The sequence below is a fragment of the Dipodomys merriami genome, unplaced genomic scaffold (assembly GCF_024711535.1).
Source record: "Dipodomys merriami isolate MVZ:Mamm:240054 unplaced genomic scaffold, mDipMer1.0.p SCAF_534, whole genome shotgun sequence".
Taxonomy (NCBI): domain Eukaryota; kingdom Metazoa; phylum Chordata; class Mammalia; order Rodentia; family Heteromyidae; genus Dipodomys; species Dipodomys merriami.
The window spans coordinates 418,045-437,500 of record NW_027206107.1 but is presented as its reverse complement, the minus strand read 5'-3'; the positions used below and the strand labels follow the sequence as shown (position 1 = coordinate 437,500).

Sequence of the window (19,456 nt, the reverse complement as noted above, 5' to 3'; positions counted from 1 at the left end):
TTCAATACCACAGAAACAGAAAAAGCTGAAAGTGGGGCTGTAGCTCAAGAGGTAGAGCACAAGCCTTGAGCAAAAGAAACTCAGGGACAGTGCCTGAGTTCAAGCCCGAGGACTGGCAAATAAAAAGTCACAAAGGCAGCCAGGCACTGGTGGCTCATACCTGTAAACCTAGAGATCTGAGATTCAAAGCCAGCCTGGGAAGGAAAGTCCATGAGACTCTTGTCTCTAATTAACTTCCAAAAATAAATAAGTGGAGAGTGGAGCTGTAGCTCAGGTGATAGAATACTAGCCTTGAGCAAAATAGCTCAGGATCAACACCCAAACCCTGAGTTTTAACCCCAGGCCCAGCATGCACACACGCACACACACACACACACACACACACACACACACACACACACACACACACACACACACAGTGGCAAAGGCAAAGGTGTGAAGAACTGTGATGGGTCATTTAAATTGATAAAAATGGTGGAAAAATGACTTCAAGCTTTCCTAAAGGAAATGGGAGTTCAAAAGACAATGTGCCAATGGCTTGTGAGATTCAAAGACTCTTGATGGCTACTGAAACAGGTTACAAAGCCTGATGATAGATTTCAGTGAGGAGTCCACATATACTCTTAGGTTTGTATATCTTTTAGGAGATGTATCTTTTATTGTATCTTTATTTTTCTGTCAGTTTGTGGGGCTTGAACCCTGGGCCTGGGCACTCTCCCTCAAGGCGAGCACTCTACCACTTAAGCCACTGTGCCTCTTCCAGATTTTTGCTGGTTTATTGAAGAGTCTCACAGACTTTCCTGCCCGGGCTGGCTTTGAACCAAAATCCTCAGACCTCAGCCTCAGCTAGGATTACAGTCATGAGCCACTGGCGCTCGGCTTCTTTCTTGATTTTAATATTCAATTGGGGATTTGACATACACAAATGTCTTAGATCCTACTATAGAAAGAAAACACATGACCCTGTTAGACAATTATTCTGCAACAACCAACTTACACACCAAGGACCGGTCTACTACTCCTATAGAAATTTTATGCTTTTACCAGTTTGTTGGCACTGAACCATTTACACTGACAATTCTAATATGACTTATCATCTTTCCTATTAAGACTTTGGTAACATCATTCTATTGCATTTTTTTCAGAGAAAGCTTCTTATAGATGTGTCAAATGGGCTGTATCCTTTCATCATGTATTTCATCATGACAGTGTAGGAAGCTCAACTACTCCCACCATTGGGGGCCTTCTCAGAGGTCCTTTTGTATGAGGGCATTTCTACTTACAATAATACACATACTATGTCCTATCCATGCAATAAAGCCAAATAAAACATATCCTCAGTGAGCATTTTCTCACAGTTACTTTTAAATGTGAATACTCTGATGTACTCTGAGCACTGATTTCTGAACAAAGCCTTTCCCGCAGACTGCACACTTATATGGCTTATCTCTGGTGTGTTTGGTTTGATGTTTATTTAAATTTGACCTGTCAGTAAAGGCCTTCCCACACTCAGCACACACATAAGGCTTCTCCCCTGTGTGAATTCGCTGATGCACTTGGAGCTGGGATTTCTTGGTGAAAGATTTCCTGCAGTCAGTGCATTCATAAGGTTTCTCGCCAGTGTGAATTCTGTGATGTGTAATCAACTCTGACTTCTGTTTGAACGTCTTCCCACACTCAGAACAGATGTAAGGCTTCTCTCCAGTATGGATTTTTTGGTGCTTACTGAGATTTGACCTGCCACTAAAGGCCTTCCCACACTCAGTACACACATAGGGCTTCTCACCTGTGTGAACTGGCTGATGTACTAAGAGCTGAGACTTGGAGGTAAAGGATTTCCCACAGTTACTGCATTCATAGGGTTTCTCTCCAGTATGGATTCTTTGATGGGTAATGAAGTTTGACTTGCGGATGAAAGCTCTCCCACATTCTGTGCATACGTAAGGTTTCTCTCCTGTGTGGATTTTCTGATGCACAATGAGTATTGATTTCTGGTTGAAGGCTTTCCCACATTCACGGCATTCATATTGTCTCTCTCCAGTATGAATTTTCTGGTGTATATTGAGGTGTGATTTCTGGGTGAAGGCTTTCCCACAGGTATTGCATATATATGGTTTCTCTCCGGTATGAATTCTCTGATGTGTAATCAAATCTGACCTCTGAGTGAAGGCTTTTCCACATTTAGAACATATATAGGACTTTTCTCCTGTGTGAGTTTTCTGATGAGTGATGAGATTTGACCTGTTGGTAAATGCCTTCCCACACATATTACATATATAGGGTTTTTCTCCTGTATGAATTCGTTTATGCACATGCAGCTGTGACCTGGAAGTAAAGAATTTCCCACACTGCCCACAGTTATAAGGTTTCTGTCCAGTATGAATTACCTGATGTGCAATCAAATGTGCCTTCTGGATGAAGGCTAACCCACACTTCATGCACACATAGGATTTTTCTCCTGTGTGGATCCTCTGATGCACTGTGAGTGCTGACTTCTGAGTGAAGGCCTTTCCACACTCACCACATGCATAAGGTTTTTCTCCAGTGTGAATTCTCTGATGAATAATTAACTCAGACCTGTAGGTAAAGGCCTTCCCACAGTCAGTACAGATGGAAGACTTCTCTCTCATTGGAACTTTCTTTGGTGGAGTGAGGTTTGAAGTATTGTTGAGGACCTTCCCATATTCTGTGCATATATAAGGTTTCCCCCTTGTGTGAATCCGTTGATGTACCTGGAGCTGTGACTTGGAAACGAAGGCTTTCCCACAGTGACTACATTGGTATGGCTTTTCTCCGGTATGAATTCTCCGGTGTGCAACCAAGTGTGTCTTCTGGATGAAGGCCTGTCCACATTCAATACATATGTAGGATCTCTCACCCGTGTGGATCTTCTGGTGCATCTTGAGTGTGGACTTTTGTGTGAATGCCTTGCCACAGTCGCTGCATACATGGTGTCTCTCTCCAGTATGAATTTTCTGATGTATACTGAGATCGGAGTGATAAGAGAAGCCTTTCCCACACTCCCTGCATTCATAGAGTTTTTCTCCAGTGTGAATCCTCTGATGTCTGAAAAGAGAAGATACTTGGAAAAAAGACTTTCCACAATCATTGCATTTATAGGGCTTCTCTCTAGTATGGTTCTTTTGATGTGTAATGAATTCTAGCTTTTGGACAAACGCCTTCCCACATTCAATACATACATAGAGTTTTTCTCCTATATGGGCTTTTATATGTACATTGAGCTGTGACTTGTGGGTGAAGATCTTTCCAAATTCGGCATAATCAAAGGATTTCTCCACCGTATGAATTTTCTGATATTGACCGGGTACTTGTTTATAACTGAGGACTTTCCCACATTGATTATGGTCCCATAGTCTTTCTCTTGTTATAGGACACTCATACATAGTAAAGGAAGATATTTTACCATGTCCATCCATCTTTTTAGTGCTCTTTGATGCATTATTTCTATTATAACTTTGACAGTCTAGATTATGTTTCAGGTCATTCCCAAATGAGTCTTGCTGGTGGGGTCTTTGGGGATGAGGAATACCACCATTTGGGCTAAGTGGAATTACTTTTCTAATATCCTTATCTTCATAATAACACTTTGTAGATGGTATGTTCTTGATTACAACAATGTCTCTTAATGTTTTATTTTCCATTTGCTGGCAGCTGTCTGTCTGGTCACCACTCTGCTGCAATTCTAGGATGAAACGCAAGAAAACATCACTTGGGCTGGGAATATGGCTTAGTGGTAAAGTGCTTGCCTAGTATGCATGAAACCCTGGGTTCGATTCCTCAGTACCACATACACAGAAAAAGCCAGAAGTGGTACAGTGGCTCAAATGGTAGAGTGCTAGCCTTGAGCAAAAGAAGCTCAGGAACAGTGCCCAGGCCCTAAGTTTAAGCCCAGGACTGGCAAAAAAAAAAAAGAGTAGACTACAACAGGATGTTCTTTCATGAGGCAGAATGACATAAGTTCTAGAATCCTTCTAGAATCCAAAACGCCAAGGAAGAAGACAGAAAGGACAAGGTCTTCCAAATAGAAGACATTTCTTTGAGCGAGAGCTCCACTTCCTAAAAGACATTTCTATATCTGAGAACCCATTATCAAAAGCCCCAAAGGAAAAAAAAATAGGACATTCTAGGAGAGGCTTTATTTATTTATTTTGATCAGTTGTGGTGCTTGAAGGTTAGTGCACTATCATTTTGAACTACAGTGCCACTTCCAGTTTTCTGGTGGTTACTTGGAGATGAGTCTCACAGACTTTCCTGTCCTGCCTGGCTTTGAACTGTGATTCTCAGATCTCAGCCTTCTGAGTAGCTAGGATGACAGCTGGATAGCACCAGTGCCCAGCAGGGGTTGTTTGTTTTTTTTTTCTGCCAGTCCTGGGGCTGGTACTCAGGGCCTGGGCACTGTCCCTGAGCTGCTTTTGCTCAAGGCTAGTGCTCTACCACTTGAGCCACAGCTTCACATCCCCCTTTTTCTGAGTAGTTTATTGGAGATAAAAGTCTCACTGACTTTCCGGGCTGGACTGGTCTTAAACCATGATCCCCAGGCATAAGTCATCAAGTGCCCAGCCAGAACAGGCATTTTAACATCATTTCAAAGGTACCAAGTTTTCTCAAGATATCTGAGATATCTTCTCATTTTGCTTCCTTATCTTTCATCTACCTGCAGTTCACTCACCTGGGCAACTCTGATGTGGGCTCTCACCCTGCAATGCCCATGGCTCCTTTCTTTGGTCCACCATGAAAACCCCTGGCTCAGGAACTTGGTACCCTGTTCACAGGAAATGATAAAGGACTAGGTCCAGCTAATCATGTTGCAGATCCCAATCAATAATGTCTTGGTGCTTAATTTTTTAAAAAAAGTAACATATCTCTCTATGAACCAAGTGACATTAAGAGTGCCCCAAGGAGATAAAGAATCCTGGACAATCAACAATCGAATGGGGCTGGGAATATAGCTCAGTGGTAGAGTGCTTGCCTAGCATGCATGAAGCCCTGGGTTCAACTCCTCAGTACCACATAAACCAAAAAAGCTAGCAGTGGCTCTGTAGCTCAAGTGGTAGAGTGCTAGCCTTGAGCAAAAGCAGCTCAGGGACAGTGCCTAGGCCTTAGTTCAAGCCCCAGGAATGGCCAAAAAAAAAAAGAAGAATCAAGGACAAAACCATTACAAGTTTAAGATGTCTCATGCACTCAATTGAGAATGAAAACACATGGAGGCCTCCTTTCAGATACCAGCAAAGCAGTGCTTACCCACGGAAAGCAGGTGGCTGTAGGTCTCCTGCATCACATCCCGGTAGAGGTTCCTCTGAGCAGGCTCTAGGTGCTGCCATTCCTCTCTGCTGAAATCTATAGTCACATCCCTTAAGGACACAGATCCCTGGAAGGGCAAATTACTATTGAATATAGCTTTGGGAGGATAGAAAAAACAACAGTAGGGGCTGGGAAGGTGGCTCAGTGGTAGAGCGCTTGCCTTGCATGCCTGAGGCCCTGGGTTCCATTCCTCAGCACCACACAAGCAAAATGAAAAAAGCCGGAAGTGGCACTGTGGCTCAAGTGGTAGAGTGCTAGCCTTGAGCTGAAGAGCTGAGGGACAGCGCCCAGGCCCAGAGTTCAGGCCCCACGACCGGACCCAAAAAAAAAAAAAAAAAACCAGTAAGGAATACAGAAAACTGATTTTATTATTGTCTTTGATTTAACTCTTCTTTTGTTTTTATTTTTACTTTCTGGGCCAGACCTGGCTTTTTGGTGATTAACTGGACTTTCCTGCCTAGGCTGGCTTTGAACCTCAATCCTTAGATCTCAGCCTCCTGAGTAGCTAGGATGATAGGTGTGAGCCACTGATGCCTGGCCCAACTCTTCTTTTAGAAAGCTTACCCTGCTGGGAACATGGCTTAGTGGTAGAGTGCTCGCCTACCATGTACAATGACCAGGGTTTGATTCCTCAGTTCCACATAAACAGAAAAAGCCAGAAGTGGAGCCTTGGCTCAAGTGGTGAGTGCTAACCTTGAGCAAAAGAAGCTCAAGGACAGTGCCTGGGCCCAGAGTTCAAGCCCCAGGCAGGACTGGCCAAAAAAATAAAAAATAAAAAATAAGCTCACCCCAGGACTGGGAATGTGGCTTTGTGGCTTAGAGGGAGAGTGCTTGCTAGCATGTATGAAGTCCTGAATTCCATTTCTCAGTACTACATAAACAGAAAAAGCTGGAAGTGGCATTGTGGCTCAAGTGGTAGAGCGCTAGCCATGAGCAAAAGAAGCTCAGGGACAGTGTCCAGACCCTGAGTTCAAGCCACAGGATGGCAAAAAAAAAAAAAAAAAAAGGTTCACCCCTGGAGCATAATGTTAGCAAGATGGTTGAAAAGAAACTAATACCCACCAGGAAAAACAGTCAAAAGGACAAACAACTTGTAGACAACAGAGAAAGCGAAGCCTCACTGTGAGCAGCTCAAAACTAGGAGAGATTTGTCCCTCGAGAGAGAAGATAATTGAGAAGACTTTAGCAACCATCATCATATTGCATACCTGTCCTTAATGCTGGGGAGACTGCAGTCCTATGGTGGGAAGCTGAGCAGCTCAGCTAACACAGTCACCTAGAGTCCACACACCTCTGCTCTCCCCAAGCAAGGACCCTGACCATACTACTTTGTGTGTGTGTTGGTTCTGGGGCCACCAGGCAGAGATGGTAGTTAAGTGCCAAAAAGGTTCTTGAGATGAAAAGGTACCCCTCCTCACCACTGTGGTATGATACACTCAACAAGATGGTGTAGGGGCTGGGAAGGTGGCTCAATGGTAGAGTGCTTGCCTTGCATGCATGAGGCCCTGGGTTCAATTCCTCAGCACCACATAGGCAGAAAAAGCCAGAAGTGATGCTGTGGTTCCAGTGGTAGAGTGATAGCCTTGAGCTGAAGAGTTGAGGGACAGCACCCACGCCCAGAGTTCAAGCACCACGACCGACCAAAAAAAAAACAAAGATGGTATAGTGCAACATCCACGTGGGCAGCAGTGGGCAGGCCACTATTGTGTCTAGACATCTATCCTGCAGTTCTAAACTTATTTACATGAGCCACCTGTGATGACACAGGTCTATATTCCATCTACTAGGGTGACTAAGGTAGAAAGATTGCTTGCCTCCAGCCTGGGGCTTGATGACAGCCTAGGTGACACAGCAAGATGCAGTCTCTAAAAGGAAATTATTTTGCATGAGATAAATTTTTTTTGGGGGGGGGAGGGGTCCGGTCGTGGGGCCTGAACTCTGGGCCTGGGCGCTGTCCCTCAGCTCTTCAGCTCACAGCTAGCACTCTACCACTTGAGGCACAGCGCCACTTCCGGCTTTTTTCTTTTTACTTATGTGGTGCTGAGGAATTGAACCCAGGGCCTCAGGCATGCAAGGCAAGCACTCGACCACTGAGCTACCTTCCCAGCCCATGAGATAAATGATTTTTATTTTGTGTATTTTTCTCCTTTTTTCCTTCTCAGTATTGAGGATTACATAAAGGTCTACCTATTTGCTAAGCAAGCAGTCTACTTCATGCCCTATCTCATTTAGTAGAAGTTTTTTTGTTGTTTTTTTTTTGGTTGGTTGTAAATCTTGAACTCTGGACCTGAGCACTGTCCCTGAGCTCTTCAGCTCAAAGCAAGCACTCTACCACTTAAGCCACAGTGTTACGTCCAGTTTTCTGTGGTTAATTGAAGATAAGAGTCTCTTGGTCTTTCCTGCCTGATCTGGCTTTGAACCGAGATCCTCAGATCTCAACCTCTTGAGTAGCTAGGATTACAGGTATGAGCCTAGTCTTGAGCTTTCTTTTTTTTTTTTTTTGGGTCCAGTCGTGGGGCCTGAACTCTGGGTCTGGGCGCTGTCCCTCAGCTCTTCAGCTCAAGGCTAGCGCTCTACCACTTGAGTCACAGCGCCACTTCTGGCTTTTTTCTTTTTGCTTACGTGGTGCTGAGGAATTGAACCCAGGGCCTCGAGCATGCAAGGCAAGCGCTCTACCACTGAGCCACCTTCCCAGCTAGTCTTGAGCTTTCTAAAGCCTGGAAGAACTCCAACCATGATTCTTCTAACTGCCTCCTGAGTAGCTAGGAATACGTATGTGGGCCACCACACAAGCTTATTTGTGACTTACGGCCTTTCTGACTTGCCTAGGCTGGCCTCAAATTGTGATCCTCCTCTTTGCTTCTACATAGCTAATAGAGGTGTGTATCACCATGCCAGGTTAAAACTCTCAATACATTGTTTCCTTAAAAATAATATGTCTTGGGGCTAGGAATGTGGCTTAGTGGTAGAGTGCTTGCCTAGCATGCTTGAAGCCCTGGGTTTGATTCCTCAGTACTATATAAACAGAAAAGGCTGGAAATGGCACTGTGGCTCAAGTAGTAGAGTGCTAACCTTGAGCGAAAAGCAGCTCAGGGACAGTGCCCAGGCCCTGAGTTCAAGTCCCAGGACTGGGCAAAAAATGTGTGTGTTTTGTTTTTGCTGGTCCTTTTTTTGTTTTTTGTTTGTTTGTTTGTTTTTTGCCAGTCCTAGGGCTTGAACTAAGGGCCTAAGCATTGTCCCTAAACTTCTTTTTCCTCAAGGCTAATGATCTACCATTTGAGCCACAGTGCCACCATTTGAGCCACAGTGCCACTTCAGGCTTTATGAGTAGTTTATTGGAGATTAGTCTTTACAAACTTTCCTGCCCAGGCTGGCTTCAAACCACAATCCTCATAGGCTTGAGTCACAGAGACCTAGCTCTGATACATATTTTCCTGGACAAAGTATCAGGAGAGAGAGAGAGAGAGAGAGAGACAGAACTTAGGATCTTGTGTTTTTTGTTGTTTACTCAAGGCTAGCACTTGCACCGTGTGTGTGTGTGTGTGTGTGTGTGTGTGTGTGTGTGTGTGTGTGTGTGTGTGTGTGTGTGTGTGTGTGTGTGTGTGTGTGTGTGTGTGTGTGTGTGTACACTTAGGATCTTGTGTTTTTTGTTGTTTACTCAAGGCTAGCACTTGCACCACACCTCCTACTCTGGCTTTTTGCTGATTAACTGGAGATAAGACTCTCTTGGCCTTTTCTGTTCAGGCTGACTTCAAACTGTAATCCTTAGATCCTAAGATTATAAGCATAAGCCATTCAGCACCTGGTTAGGATAATGTTTTGATCTACTCTCTTCTCTTTTTTTTTTTTTTTTTTTTTGAGGTAAGATCTCACTATACAGCCCAGCCTCTGAAGTTCTGGGACCCTATGAGAATGCCACCATATCAGCTTATTTTCATCTATTCATGAAGTAAGTAAATACCTTTTTTTTTTTTTCTGTCCTGAGCTTGAACTCTAGATCTGGGCTCTCTCCCTGAGCTTCTTTTTTGCTGAAGACTAGTACTGTACCACTTGAGCCACAGTGCCACTTCCAGCTTTTTCTGTGTATGTGGTACTGAGAAATTGAACCAGGGCTTCATGCATGCTAGAAAAGCACTCTACCACTAAGCCACGATCTCAGCCAAGAATACTTTTAGATGCTACCTTTTATCTATAATTTGGTATCCAAAGCAGCAGGCTAAAGAATATGGCTGCTTCCTGTGCTCCCCTAACAAATTAAAGATACCCCATCTGGGAGAAATCACTAAGCCCAAGATTTCTCCTTCTTACCTCACATAAGCTCCTATAATCCTCTGGAACAAGGATTGTAGATTTCAGGGATGAAGTTTTATTACTTGGCATAGTCACAGGGTTTTCAGCCCTTTTTCTCTTAAGGCGATTAAAGCTTAGTGGTCCTCCATGAATTTAGGTTGGCCTGGATTCTGGCACGACATATGGTTCAGAAGACTCCCAGAGATACCAAGAAACCTGGAAAGAACAAGCCTAACAGTCATCACTCAATATCCACCACTTACACAATCCTGGGTATATGGGTATGGTCCCTGAGCTACAAACTGCAAAGCAATGTGTCTCAAACTTGAACACATGTGCTGCTTACCGGTGGCTTACACCTGTAATCCTAGCTACTCAGGAGGCTGAGATCTGAGGATCATGGTTCAAAGCCAACCCAGGCAGGAAAATCCATGAGACTCATCTCTAACCACCAGAAAACCAGAAGTGGCGCTATGGTTCAAATGGTAGAGCACTCACCTTGAACTGGGACACCGTGTAGGCCCAGAGTTCAAGCCCATGACCGACAAAAACAAACAAACAAATATCTTGTATACAGTCAAATCGTCTCGTGGACATGTTCACACAGTTTAAATATTCTCAACTTCACCCTCACAATTTCTGACTTAGGCTGCCTTAGGTAGGGCTCAAGAATTTTCACTTCAAACTAGTATCCAAATTATGCTGAAAATGTTACTTCTGGGCCTACACTAAAGCAGCAGTGCTTTGGAGATTAAATATTGTGACAGGCAGTAATGATGGTGAAATATGAGGGAAAGCATGAGACCTGAAGTAATATTATGGCATATTTGCATTATGTTTCTTCTGATTTAAAACTATAAAAATATAAAATTACCTTAGTTTTAGTTTCAAAACATGAGGATGAAATGTCTTTTTGTTTCTTATGGGCTTTGTTTTGTAGGACAGGATCTTACTATGTAGCCTAAACTGGTCACAAACTTGTACTTCTCCTGACTACCTCTCACTTTTGGGACTACAGATGTGTTCCACCATGCCCTGCTGAAAATTCCATCTATCAGATATGAAAATTAAATGACATGCTTATAAAGTAGCCATCACCTCCTTGGCACACAAAAGCATGCAACTTACCATTAGCAATTACCATCCATTATCAAATACTAAAACAAGTAAAACAATAAACATATGAGACAATATTGAGCCATAGCTATGACAATGTGTAAATAAGTCCAAGTATGTCCAAGGCATGTGTTGCCCAAAGGGTGATGATACTGGACCCACCACCACATAGTATTCAGTAGACAAATTCTAGGAGGAAAATTCCAGAGGAATTACAAACATTTAAAAATGCATTCTTTTGGGGGCTGGGAAGGTGGCTCAATGGTAGAGTGCTTGCCTTGTATGCATGAGGCCCTGGGTTCGATTCCTCAGCACCACATAAGCAAAAAAAGCCAGAAGTGGCGCTGTGACTCAAGTGGTAGAGTGCTAGCCTTGAGCTGAAGAGCTGAGGGACAGTGCCCAGGCCCAGAGTTCAGGCCACACGACCAGACTCCCCCCCCACACACAAAAAAATACATTCTTTTGCTGGGCATCAGTGGCTCACACCATAATCCTAGCTACTAGGAGGCTGAGATTTGAGGACTCAGTCCAAGTCAGCCTAGGCAAGTCCATGAGATTCATCTCCATTTAACCACCAAGAGGTTGGAAGTGGAACTGTTGCTCAAGTGGTAAAGTGCTACCTCTGAACAAAAGAACTCAGGGACAGCACCAAGGCTCTGAGCTGAAGTTGCAGGATTGACACAATTAAAAAACAAACAAAAACCCCAGTGTGTGTATACATACCAACAAAGAGAGGAGAGATTGATGCATAAAACAAGCAAACTTAAATGACAATTATACCTTTATAGCAAGTACATGTAATTTTCCCCCAGAATTAAAAACTTTAAAAAGCAATACTATCTAAATGCTGGAAGGCATTTGGGAAAATTGTGTGGGTTTTTTCTTAATGATAAAAGCTTGATTTGCTATCTTATCCTCTGAGCTATTTAATCATATATATTATTTTTAAAAATATTGTGGCTGGATGACTGGAATCCTAGCTACTCAGGAGGCTAAGATCTGAGAATCACAGTTCAAACAACCTGGGTAGGAAAGTGTGAAACTTTTATCTCCAATTAACCACCAGAAAATCAGAAGTAGCACTGTGGCTCAAAGTGGTAGCCTTGATCAAAGAGCTCAGGGGCAATGCACAGGCCCCTGGAGTTCAAGCCCCATGACTGACAAAATAAATAAATAAAATACACAGGTGTTCCAAACATACTTTCAAATATATAAGACAGAAAGCAGAAGAAAGGACAGATGGAGCTGCTGGGCACTGGTGGCTCACACATATAATTCTAGCTACTAGGGAGGCTGAGATCCGAGGATCGCATTTCAAAGCCAAAAAAGCTCAGGGACATCTCTGGCCCTAAATTCAAGCCCACGACTGCCAAAAAATAAAAAAAGTAAAAGATAGAAAAACATCTCTCCAGTGAGTTTATCCAATGTAATCTTATATTAAACAAAACTACTAAGGAGATGTGTGTGTGTGCGTGTGTGTAGAGAGCAATACAATTGGTTTCATTATAGGACACACTTTCTATGTAACAGACGTGACGGAAGTGACCAGGACATAAGCCATAAAGCGTTTTAACTCAAAATTTTATCCAGACATATTTGAAACAGAAAAAGCACTTCTAAATAACTCTTGACTCAAAGAAAAAAAAAACTTTTAAAAATGAAAGTCACGGGGCTGGGAAGGTGGCTCAGTGATAGAGCGCTTGCCTTGCATGCATGAGGCCTTGGGTTCAATTCCTCAGCACCACATAAGCAAAAAGGAAAAAGCCGCTAAGTGGCTCTGTAGCTCAAGTGGTAGAGCACTAGCCTTGAGCTGAAGAGCTGAGGGGCAGCGCCCAGGCCAGAGTTCAGACCCCACAACCGGACCCCCCCCCCAAAGAAAAAAAAAAAAAAAGATCACAGTCCTGACACTTGCCCAAACAAGAAGCAAGACCCTTTTTCAAAAATTACCAGCACAACAAAAGAGCTGGAGATATGGCTTAGTGGCTGAGCAATTGCCTTCATAAACATGATGCCCTGCGTTCAAAGCCATGTATGATGAAGTCATGTTGAATAACCCTATAGTTCAAATATGCTTCATATACGAGTATAGCCATAGGAGAATTCAACTGCAACCTCATGAGACTGAGGTTAAATTGTACCTGAAATCTTCATGGTGTTTCTTGGTTGATTTTATATCTCTTGATGTATCCGTTTATCCTGCTAAAACCATTCACAAATGTATCCAATTCTATCCAAAGCTTATTCAGCTATACATCAATACTCTTATCAAAAAGTCCTTCTAGGGGCTGGGAAGATGGCTCAGTGGTAGAGCGCTTGCCTTGCATGCATGAGGCCCTGGGTTCGATTCCTCAGCACCACATAAGCAAAAAGAAAAAAGCTATAAGGGGCTCTGTAGCTCAAGTGGTAGAGCGCTAGCCTTGAGCTGAAGAGCTGAGGGACAGCGCCCAGGCCCAGAGTTCAGTCCCCACGACCGGACTTAAAAAAAAAAAAAAAAAAGAAAATCACATTTCAGCAACAAAGAAAATGCTACACACCCAAGGTAGAGAATCGTTAACGCTACAGGCGGCTAAAAACTACTGAACTTTCAAGTAAGGTTAGAAAACGAACAGATCACAGACACACACCCCGTACTGACCCCCAAATCAGCGTCTCATCTCAAAGATCTTGGAGCCAGAAGAGAACCTCGTCAATGACAACCATCGACGGCCGCCGCGGACGCCGCCCATCGCTGAACCTCAAGTCCGGCGCTCGTTCTTTATCCCCACACAGTACTGACGTTGCAAAAGCTCTAATCGCGACCAGCCGAAGTCATCCAAGAATTCTCATCATTAAAACGCAGACGCGCTGCAAAGGGTAGCTGCAAACCGCTCTGGAAGGTCACTTCCGGTGCGACCTCAAACGTCCCCTCGGAGAGGGTGGAGCTTGTTTGTACTGCGCACGCTCTCGGCTGCTGTGGCAACCCCACCGAGCCTTTGCGAGGGTTCCAGTTTCCATTGTGGTTGACATGGCGGCCGCCACAGATCTTCCTCCTGGGGGCCGCCATCTTGGATTCTTATACATTCCGTACAAGGAATATTCTGTGTCCCGCCAACGGTGAGAAACCTGCTTCCGGCCAAATTTTACAAGGAAATGAGGATTTGTGAAGTAGACTGAGCAGGATTCCGCCAGCGAGAAAGCAAGCATGGCGCAGGGCGTCTGGAACGTTATTATCCATAAAAAAGATAACTGCCGCTGGGCACTGGTGGCCCATGCCTGAAATCCTAGCTGCTCTGGAGGTTGAGCTCAGAGGATGGCGGTTCAAAAACAGCCGGGGCAGGGAAATCCGTGAGACTCCAAATAACCACCAGAAGCCTGGAAGCGGAGTGCCATCCAATGATAAAGCACTTGATTAGTATGAGAGTAGGTGTTCAACTGCAAGCACAACTATACAAACGGTTGGGCTGTAGACGTGATGATTCCCTCCCCCAAAGAATACAAAATGTGAAATTAGAACAAAATTCTCGCTCATTAAGAATAGAGTCGGGGTGGCTCAATGGTAGAGCACTAGCCTTGAGCTGAAGAGCTGAGGGACAGCGCCCAGGCCCAGAGTTCAGGCCCCATGTCCAGACCCCCCCCCCAAAAAAAAAATAGGGCCAAACTTGAAAGGTAGTATCTCCCTGTAGAAAACAAAAACTCAAGGAAAAATTCCAAACATAATGGCTTCAGTAAATTAGTAAGGCCAGGCACCTGTGGCTCACACCTGTAATCCTAGCTATTCAGGAAGCTGACATCTAAAGATCACAGTTCTTTTTTTTTTTTTTTTTTGACCGGGCATGGGGCTTTAACTCTGGGCCTGGGCACTGTCCCTCAGCTCTTCAGCTCAAGGCGAGCGCTCTACCACTTGAGCTACAGCGCCACTTCCGGTTTTCTGGTGGTTTTATTGGAGATAGGAGTCTCACGGTCTCTCCTGCCCGGGCTGGCTTTGAACCGAGATCCTCAGATCTCAGCCTCCTGAGTAGCTAGGATTACAGGAGTGAGCCACCAGCGCCTGGCTTAAAGATCACAGTTCAAAGCCAGCCCAGGCAGGAAAGTCTGTGAGACTCATCTCCAATAAACCACCAGAAAACCAGAAATGGCACTGTAGCTCAAGTGGTGGTAGAGCACTAGCCTTGAGCTGAAGAGCCCAGGGACAGCACCCAAGCCCAGAGTTCACATCCCACCACCGACAAAAAAGTAAATTAGTGAGTTAAACACCAGGTTACTGGAATTTAGTAAGTAGTGGTAAAACAATCAGTATCCGCCAGGGTGACTCTCCAGACCAGGGGTGACACAAAAGGCACCGTGACTTTAATAACCGGAATACTTAATGACCTCCGGAGAGCAAGACAATCCATCCAGGCACAGACAGTGAAAGATGGACAAAAGAAGTTTATTTACACTATTTACACCAGAAAAGGGTCTTGAGACTGTAAGGTCCCGTTCCTGGATGGCCAGCGACTCCACCCTCCGCTCAGCAAAGTCTCCACCCAGTACCTGCGTTACCTAGGCAACTGGGACACCTGGAAGAGGTCACATCTGCATCTGCTGAGATCACATCTGAATTTGATGTGGCCACACCTTTCTCCGCCCATACCCTAGATAAGGGCTAGCCCAGGCCTAGACTTTATCTCTGTTCTTTTCTAGCTCTCCCTGCTCTATTCTAGCTCTCTCTGCTCTCTCTGCTGTTCTTTTCTAGCTCTCTCTGCTCTCAGCTCTCTCTACTCTCTTGCTGCTCTTTTCTAGCTCTCTGCTTTCTCTCTGCTCTAGCTCTTTTCTCTCCTCTCTTGCTGTTCTTTTCTAGCTCTATCTCTCTTGCTGCTCTTTTCTAGCTCTCTCTGCTTTCTCTCTGCTCTAGCTCTTTCCTCTCTCTCATTCCCAGGCCTTTCCCAGCTACGTAGAGTGCCAACCTTGCCTGTTCCCAGCAGGTCTACTGAATAAACCTACCCCTTACCTGAATACCACGTGAGTGCTGCTGTTCTTACTCTGCTATCTCTTTTTAAAAACCTAACAGAGACTACCTCATCCTGGGAAAGATACCCAGAACCAAGAGCAGCCTCAACCACCAAATCTCCAAGCCTCCAATAGGCAGCCTGGCCCCCTGACCTTTATTAATTGGTCTGCAAACCTCAGCCCTCCAGAGCTCCAAAGGGGAAGGCTTTTCCCTTTCTTCCCTTCCTCCTCCTCTGCAGGCCTCTCCACTCTCCACAGGCCTCTCTAGAGGAAGGCCCCGAATGACTTCCGAAGGAGGTCCCAAATGGCCCTCAGAGGAGGTCCCAAATGGCCCCTCGAGGCCCCAAATGGCTTCCTCAAGAAGCGCCAAATGGCCTCTCCAGGCTTGCCCTGTCCTTCACAGGCCTGCCCTGCTCCAGAAGGCTTTCCCCTCCTGCTGCCTCTCCCTCCACTTCTACTACTCCTTCCTCCACAGTTTGTTTTTATCCTAACGGTTTCTCCCCTAACAGTTTTCCAATTGCCATTCATGCTCCTCCCCCAAGCTGCTCACTGTCCAATCACTTCCTGACAGGTCACAGGTGGGGCTCGGCGCCCCACCCCTGCAGTAGGATGCCCCGCCTTTCAGTGGCATGGCAGGCCCCTTCGGGCCTGCTGGGTCCAGTGGCCTGCTGGATCTCCATGCCCTGCTGGGTCCAGTGGCCTGGTCTGTGGAGCTGTGAGGCTCGCCTGTCGATGCCCCACCCCATCCAGCAGGCCGGCCCACGGGGCCACGCTATTGAGCCCCGCTGATTATCGGGGCCCCACGGGTTATTACATTAATCAAGCCTGGCCTCCACAGAATCCGAGAAATGGGTGAGAGGGAAACCAAGTATAACCGCCTGCTAACGGCGTAATTCGTTTCTGTACCCCCAGTGCCAAATTCCTGCTACCTGCCCATAATTCTCGCTTGCTTGCCACCTGCGTGTGGTTGTGTCCTTAAGTACCCAGCAGATCCGTATATCGGGGCTGCATTCTTCAGCTCTGCGAGCTGAATACAGACACTGCGCGGTAATAAAGACTCTAGCCTAATTGACCGAGTGTTAGGGTGTCTTGTTGGGAAACTGGGGTACTACAGTAGGTATATATGTATATACGTGTACATGTGGATTCTAACCACTCCTCCCACCCCCAAGAAGAATCCAATACCTGCTTAGCAATCATATTTTCCACTATCTCTGACAGCCCTTATTAACTAATGTAATCCGCGTCCATGGAGCTGCTGCATCGGAAATTGCATGTATATTGAATCATAAACGCAATACTGTGGCTACCTCATGGAGAAAAGTAAAATCTCCGAACCACTTAGGCCACGAATTCCCAGAGTGTCACAACTGCCAAATTCCAGACCCTGCAGGCAGACTGAGTGCAGAAAGTCATTAAAGCAATTTTTCTTCCATTCATCACAGAACTTCGCAGGTTCCCCTTCCCGCTCTAGACTACATTACCCAGAAATCCTGGCGGCTCGATTTAACTTCCGGCGCGAACAGGGCCTCCTTGTCCCGCCTCTCAGGGAACGGCCATCCATAGTGACCGTGGAGGATGCTTACCTCCACAATATCGGCCCCAGCCTACTGTGAGACAATCACTCCAAACTGGACTCTGAGTCCCGAAGGTTTGGGACCGTAGTCCCAAGTGCGGGCCACAGTAGTTGGATGAATGCCATTTTCCCCGTGTAGCCTGGCCACGACTACAATTCCCAGAAGCCTTTGCAAGAAGAGCGCCTTCCCCGCCCCCCCACCCTTCAGCCCGCCTCCTTGCTTGTTCAGGGGCCTTGGGGGAAGACAAGTACGTGGTAAGCGGCCTAAGCCTTTAGTGCTCTGGAGTAGGAGGTGTGGAATGATGGCCGGGTGGGAATCGAATTAGCTGGGAGCAGTCGTGAGTTGTGGGCGCGTGTGTGTGTGTAACTATGTGGCTGCCAGTGTGATTGTTAGGGTCCCCTAGCGGGTGTGCCACTGTGCATGCTTGTGCCTATGACAACACATGTGAGCTGTGACTGCCCATTCTTGTTGTAGGTTTGTGGTTGTAACAAGGTGGATCTGTGTGCGTAGGGATGATTTGTGTCCCTCTGACTGGGCTGTGATTCTGTGTGGTCCTATAACTCCCAATCCTCTGTGGACTAATAATATATCATTGAAGTTCACTGTGCTGTTTTCATATGTAGTCAGTTTATGTCAAAATTATTCACCTGCTATCTTTCTTTTTCCCTTTCCCCATTCTCCTCCTACGTAGTCTTTTATATAGATTTATATCCTATGTTTTTTTTTAAATTTTATTTTATTGTATTTGAGAACATACTGTACAGAGGGGCTACAATTACATGGGCAGGATAATGCATACATTTCTTACCAAGCATTGCAGCCTCCTCCTTTGTTTACCCTTCACCTCCCTTCCCCGCCTCCCCCCTCCCCCCACCCAATTATACCCCCCTCCCCTCCCACACCGACATTGTAAAGCTGGTTTTGACATGACATTTTGTACTTCTCATTGTTGCAACAGGTCCACCTGAATCCTTAAACGACTTGTTTGTCCCCATCTCCTCCACATGTTATACTGACATCAAATATAGTGAAAGCGGGGGTTACACTGTGGGGGAGGGACATACAAAGCAACAAAGAAATAATCTTATAAATGCGTTAGAAACACATGCATGAAAGAAACGATATATCCTATGTTTATCCACAGATGTATATATAATTATGTACACAGGTGTGTATATATATATGTGTGTGTGAGAAGGTGGCTCAATGGTAGAGTACTTGCCTTGAATGTATGAGGCCCTGGGTTTGATTACTTAGCACCACATAAGCTGAAAAGGCTGGAAGTGGCACTGTAGCTCAAGTGGTTTACTGCTAGCCTTGAGCTGAAGAGCTGAGTGACAGCACTCAGGTGCAGAGTTCAAGCCCCATGATGGACCAAAAAAAAAAAAGTTCATCCAGGTGCTGTGGCTCATTCTGAGATCTGAGGATCACAAAAGCAAGCCTGGGCAAAAAAGTCCATGACTCTTATTTCCAAGTAACCAGTAAAAAGCTCAAAGTATAGGTATTGCTCAAATGGTAGAGTGTCAGCTTTGAGTGAAAAAAACCAAGTGGAAGGGTCCCAATACTCGTCCCTACCCACAAAAATACTTACATGTAACAAATGAAAACATTAAAGTTGTAAAGGAAAGACAACATGAACAGGAAAGGGTTTAAAACCAAAAAGATTTTTTTTTTTTGGGTCCGGTCATGGGGCCTGAACTCTGGGCCTGGGCGCTGTCCCTCAGCTCTTCAGCTCAAGGCTAGCGTTCTACCACTTGAGCCACAGCACCACTTCCGGCTTTTTCCTTTTTTCTTATGTGGTGCTGAGGAATTGAACCCAGGGCTTCATGCATGCAAGGCAAGCGCTCTACCACTAAGCCACCTTCCCAGCCTCCAAAAAGATTTTTTTGTGTTTTGATTTTTTCCCAAAGCTGAGCTAGAGGGTAAGAATGAAGAGCACCTCTGTGTACTCTTCAAACAATGTAGCCGGAGGGAGGGGGAGAGGTGGAGTTAATTAAGTCTCTTGGGCTTGGGAAGGAAAAGGTAACATCTGGGAAGTCTTCAGTCCTCTGCTCTGAGTGAATTGTGTGTTCCTGGCCAAAGAGCACCACTTAAATGAATTTATCTTGCTGGTCCTGGAGGCTATAGAGAAAGGAGGTGTTGGGCTGGGAAGGTGGCTCAGTGGGAGAGTGCTTGCCTTGCAT

At 45.3% G+C, this 19,456-nt stretch overlaps 2 protein-coding genes and 1 pseudogene across 4 annotated transcripts in view; 2 read left to right on the top strand and 1 right to left on the bottom strand.

The window, feature by feature from the left end:
• LOC138811547 (zinc finger protein 345-like) overlaps positions 1-10,521 on the top strand; it is a 20,854-nt pseudogene extending 10,333 nt beyond the window's left edge.
• LOC138811527 (zinc finger protein 585A-like) overlaps positions 1-13,626 on the bottom strand; it is a 38,106-nt gene extending 24,480 nt beyond the window's left edge. Inside the window, exons 1-5 of one of the 2 annotated variants that reach the window (XM_069999249.1) lie at positions 13,364-13,626; positions 9,631-9,828; positions 5,263-5,389; positions 4,691-4,783; positions 1,666-3,703 (exon numbers count right to left, since the gene is read on the bottom strand). In XM_069999249.1, coding sequence (XP_069855350.1) covers positions 1,666-3,703; positions 4,691-4,783; positions 5,263-5,389; positions 9,631-9,702 — 2,330 coding nt within the window. In that variant the 5' untranslated portion in view covers positions 9,703-9,828; positions 13,364-13,626. Of the gene's footprint in view, positions 3,704-4,690; positions 4,784-5,262; positions 5,390-9,630; positions 9,829-13,363 lie in introns of both variants that reach the window. The other variant, XM_069999248.1, reaches the window with a different exon arrangement.
• A 3,691-nt stretch (positions 13,627-17,317) lies between these two features.
• Positions 17,318-19,456, top strand: part of LOC138811533 (zinc finger protein 383) — a 30,657-nt gene continuing 28,518 nt past the window's right edge. The window contains exon 1 of one of the 2 annotated variants that reach the window (XM_069999268.1): positions 17,318-17,527. The gene's annotated coding sequence lies outside the window, so the exon portion shown is untranslated. The remainder of the gene's footprint in view (positions 17,528-19,456) is intronic. The other variant, XM_069999269.1, reaches the window with a different exon arrangement.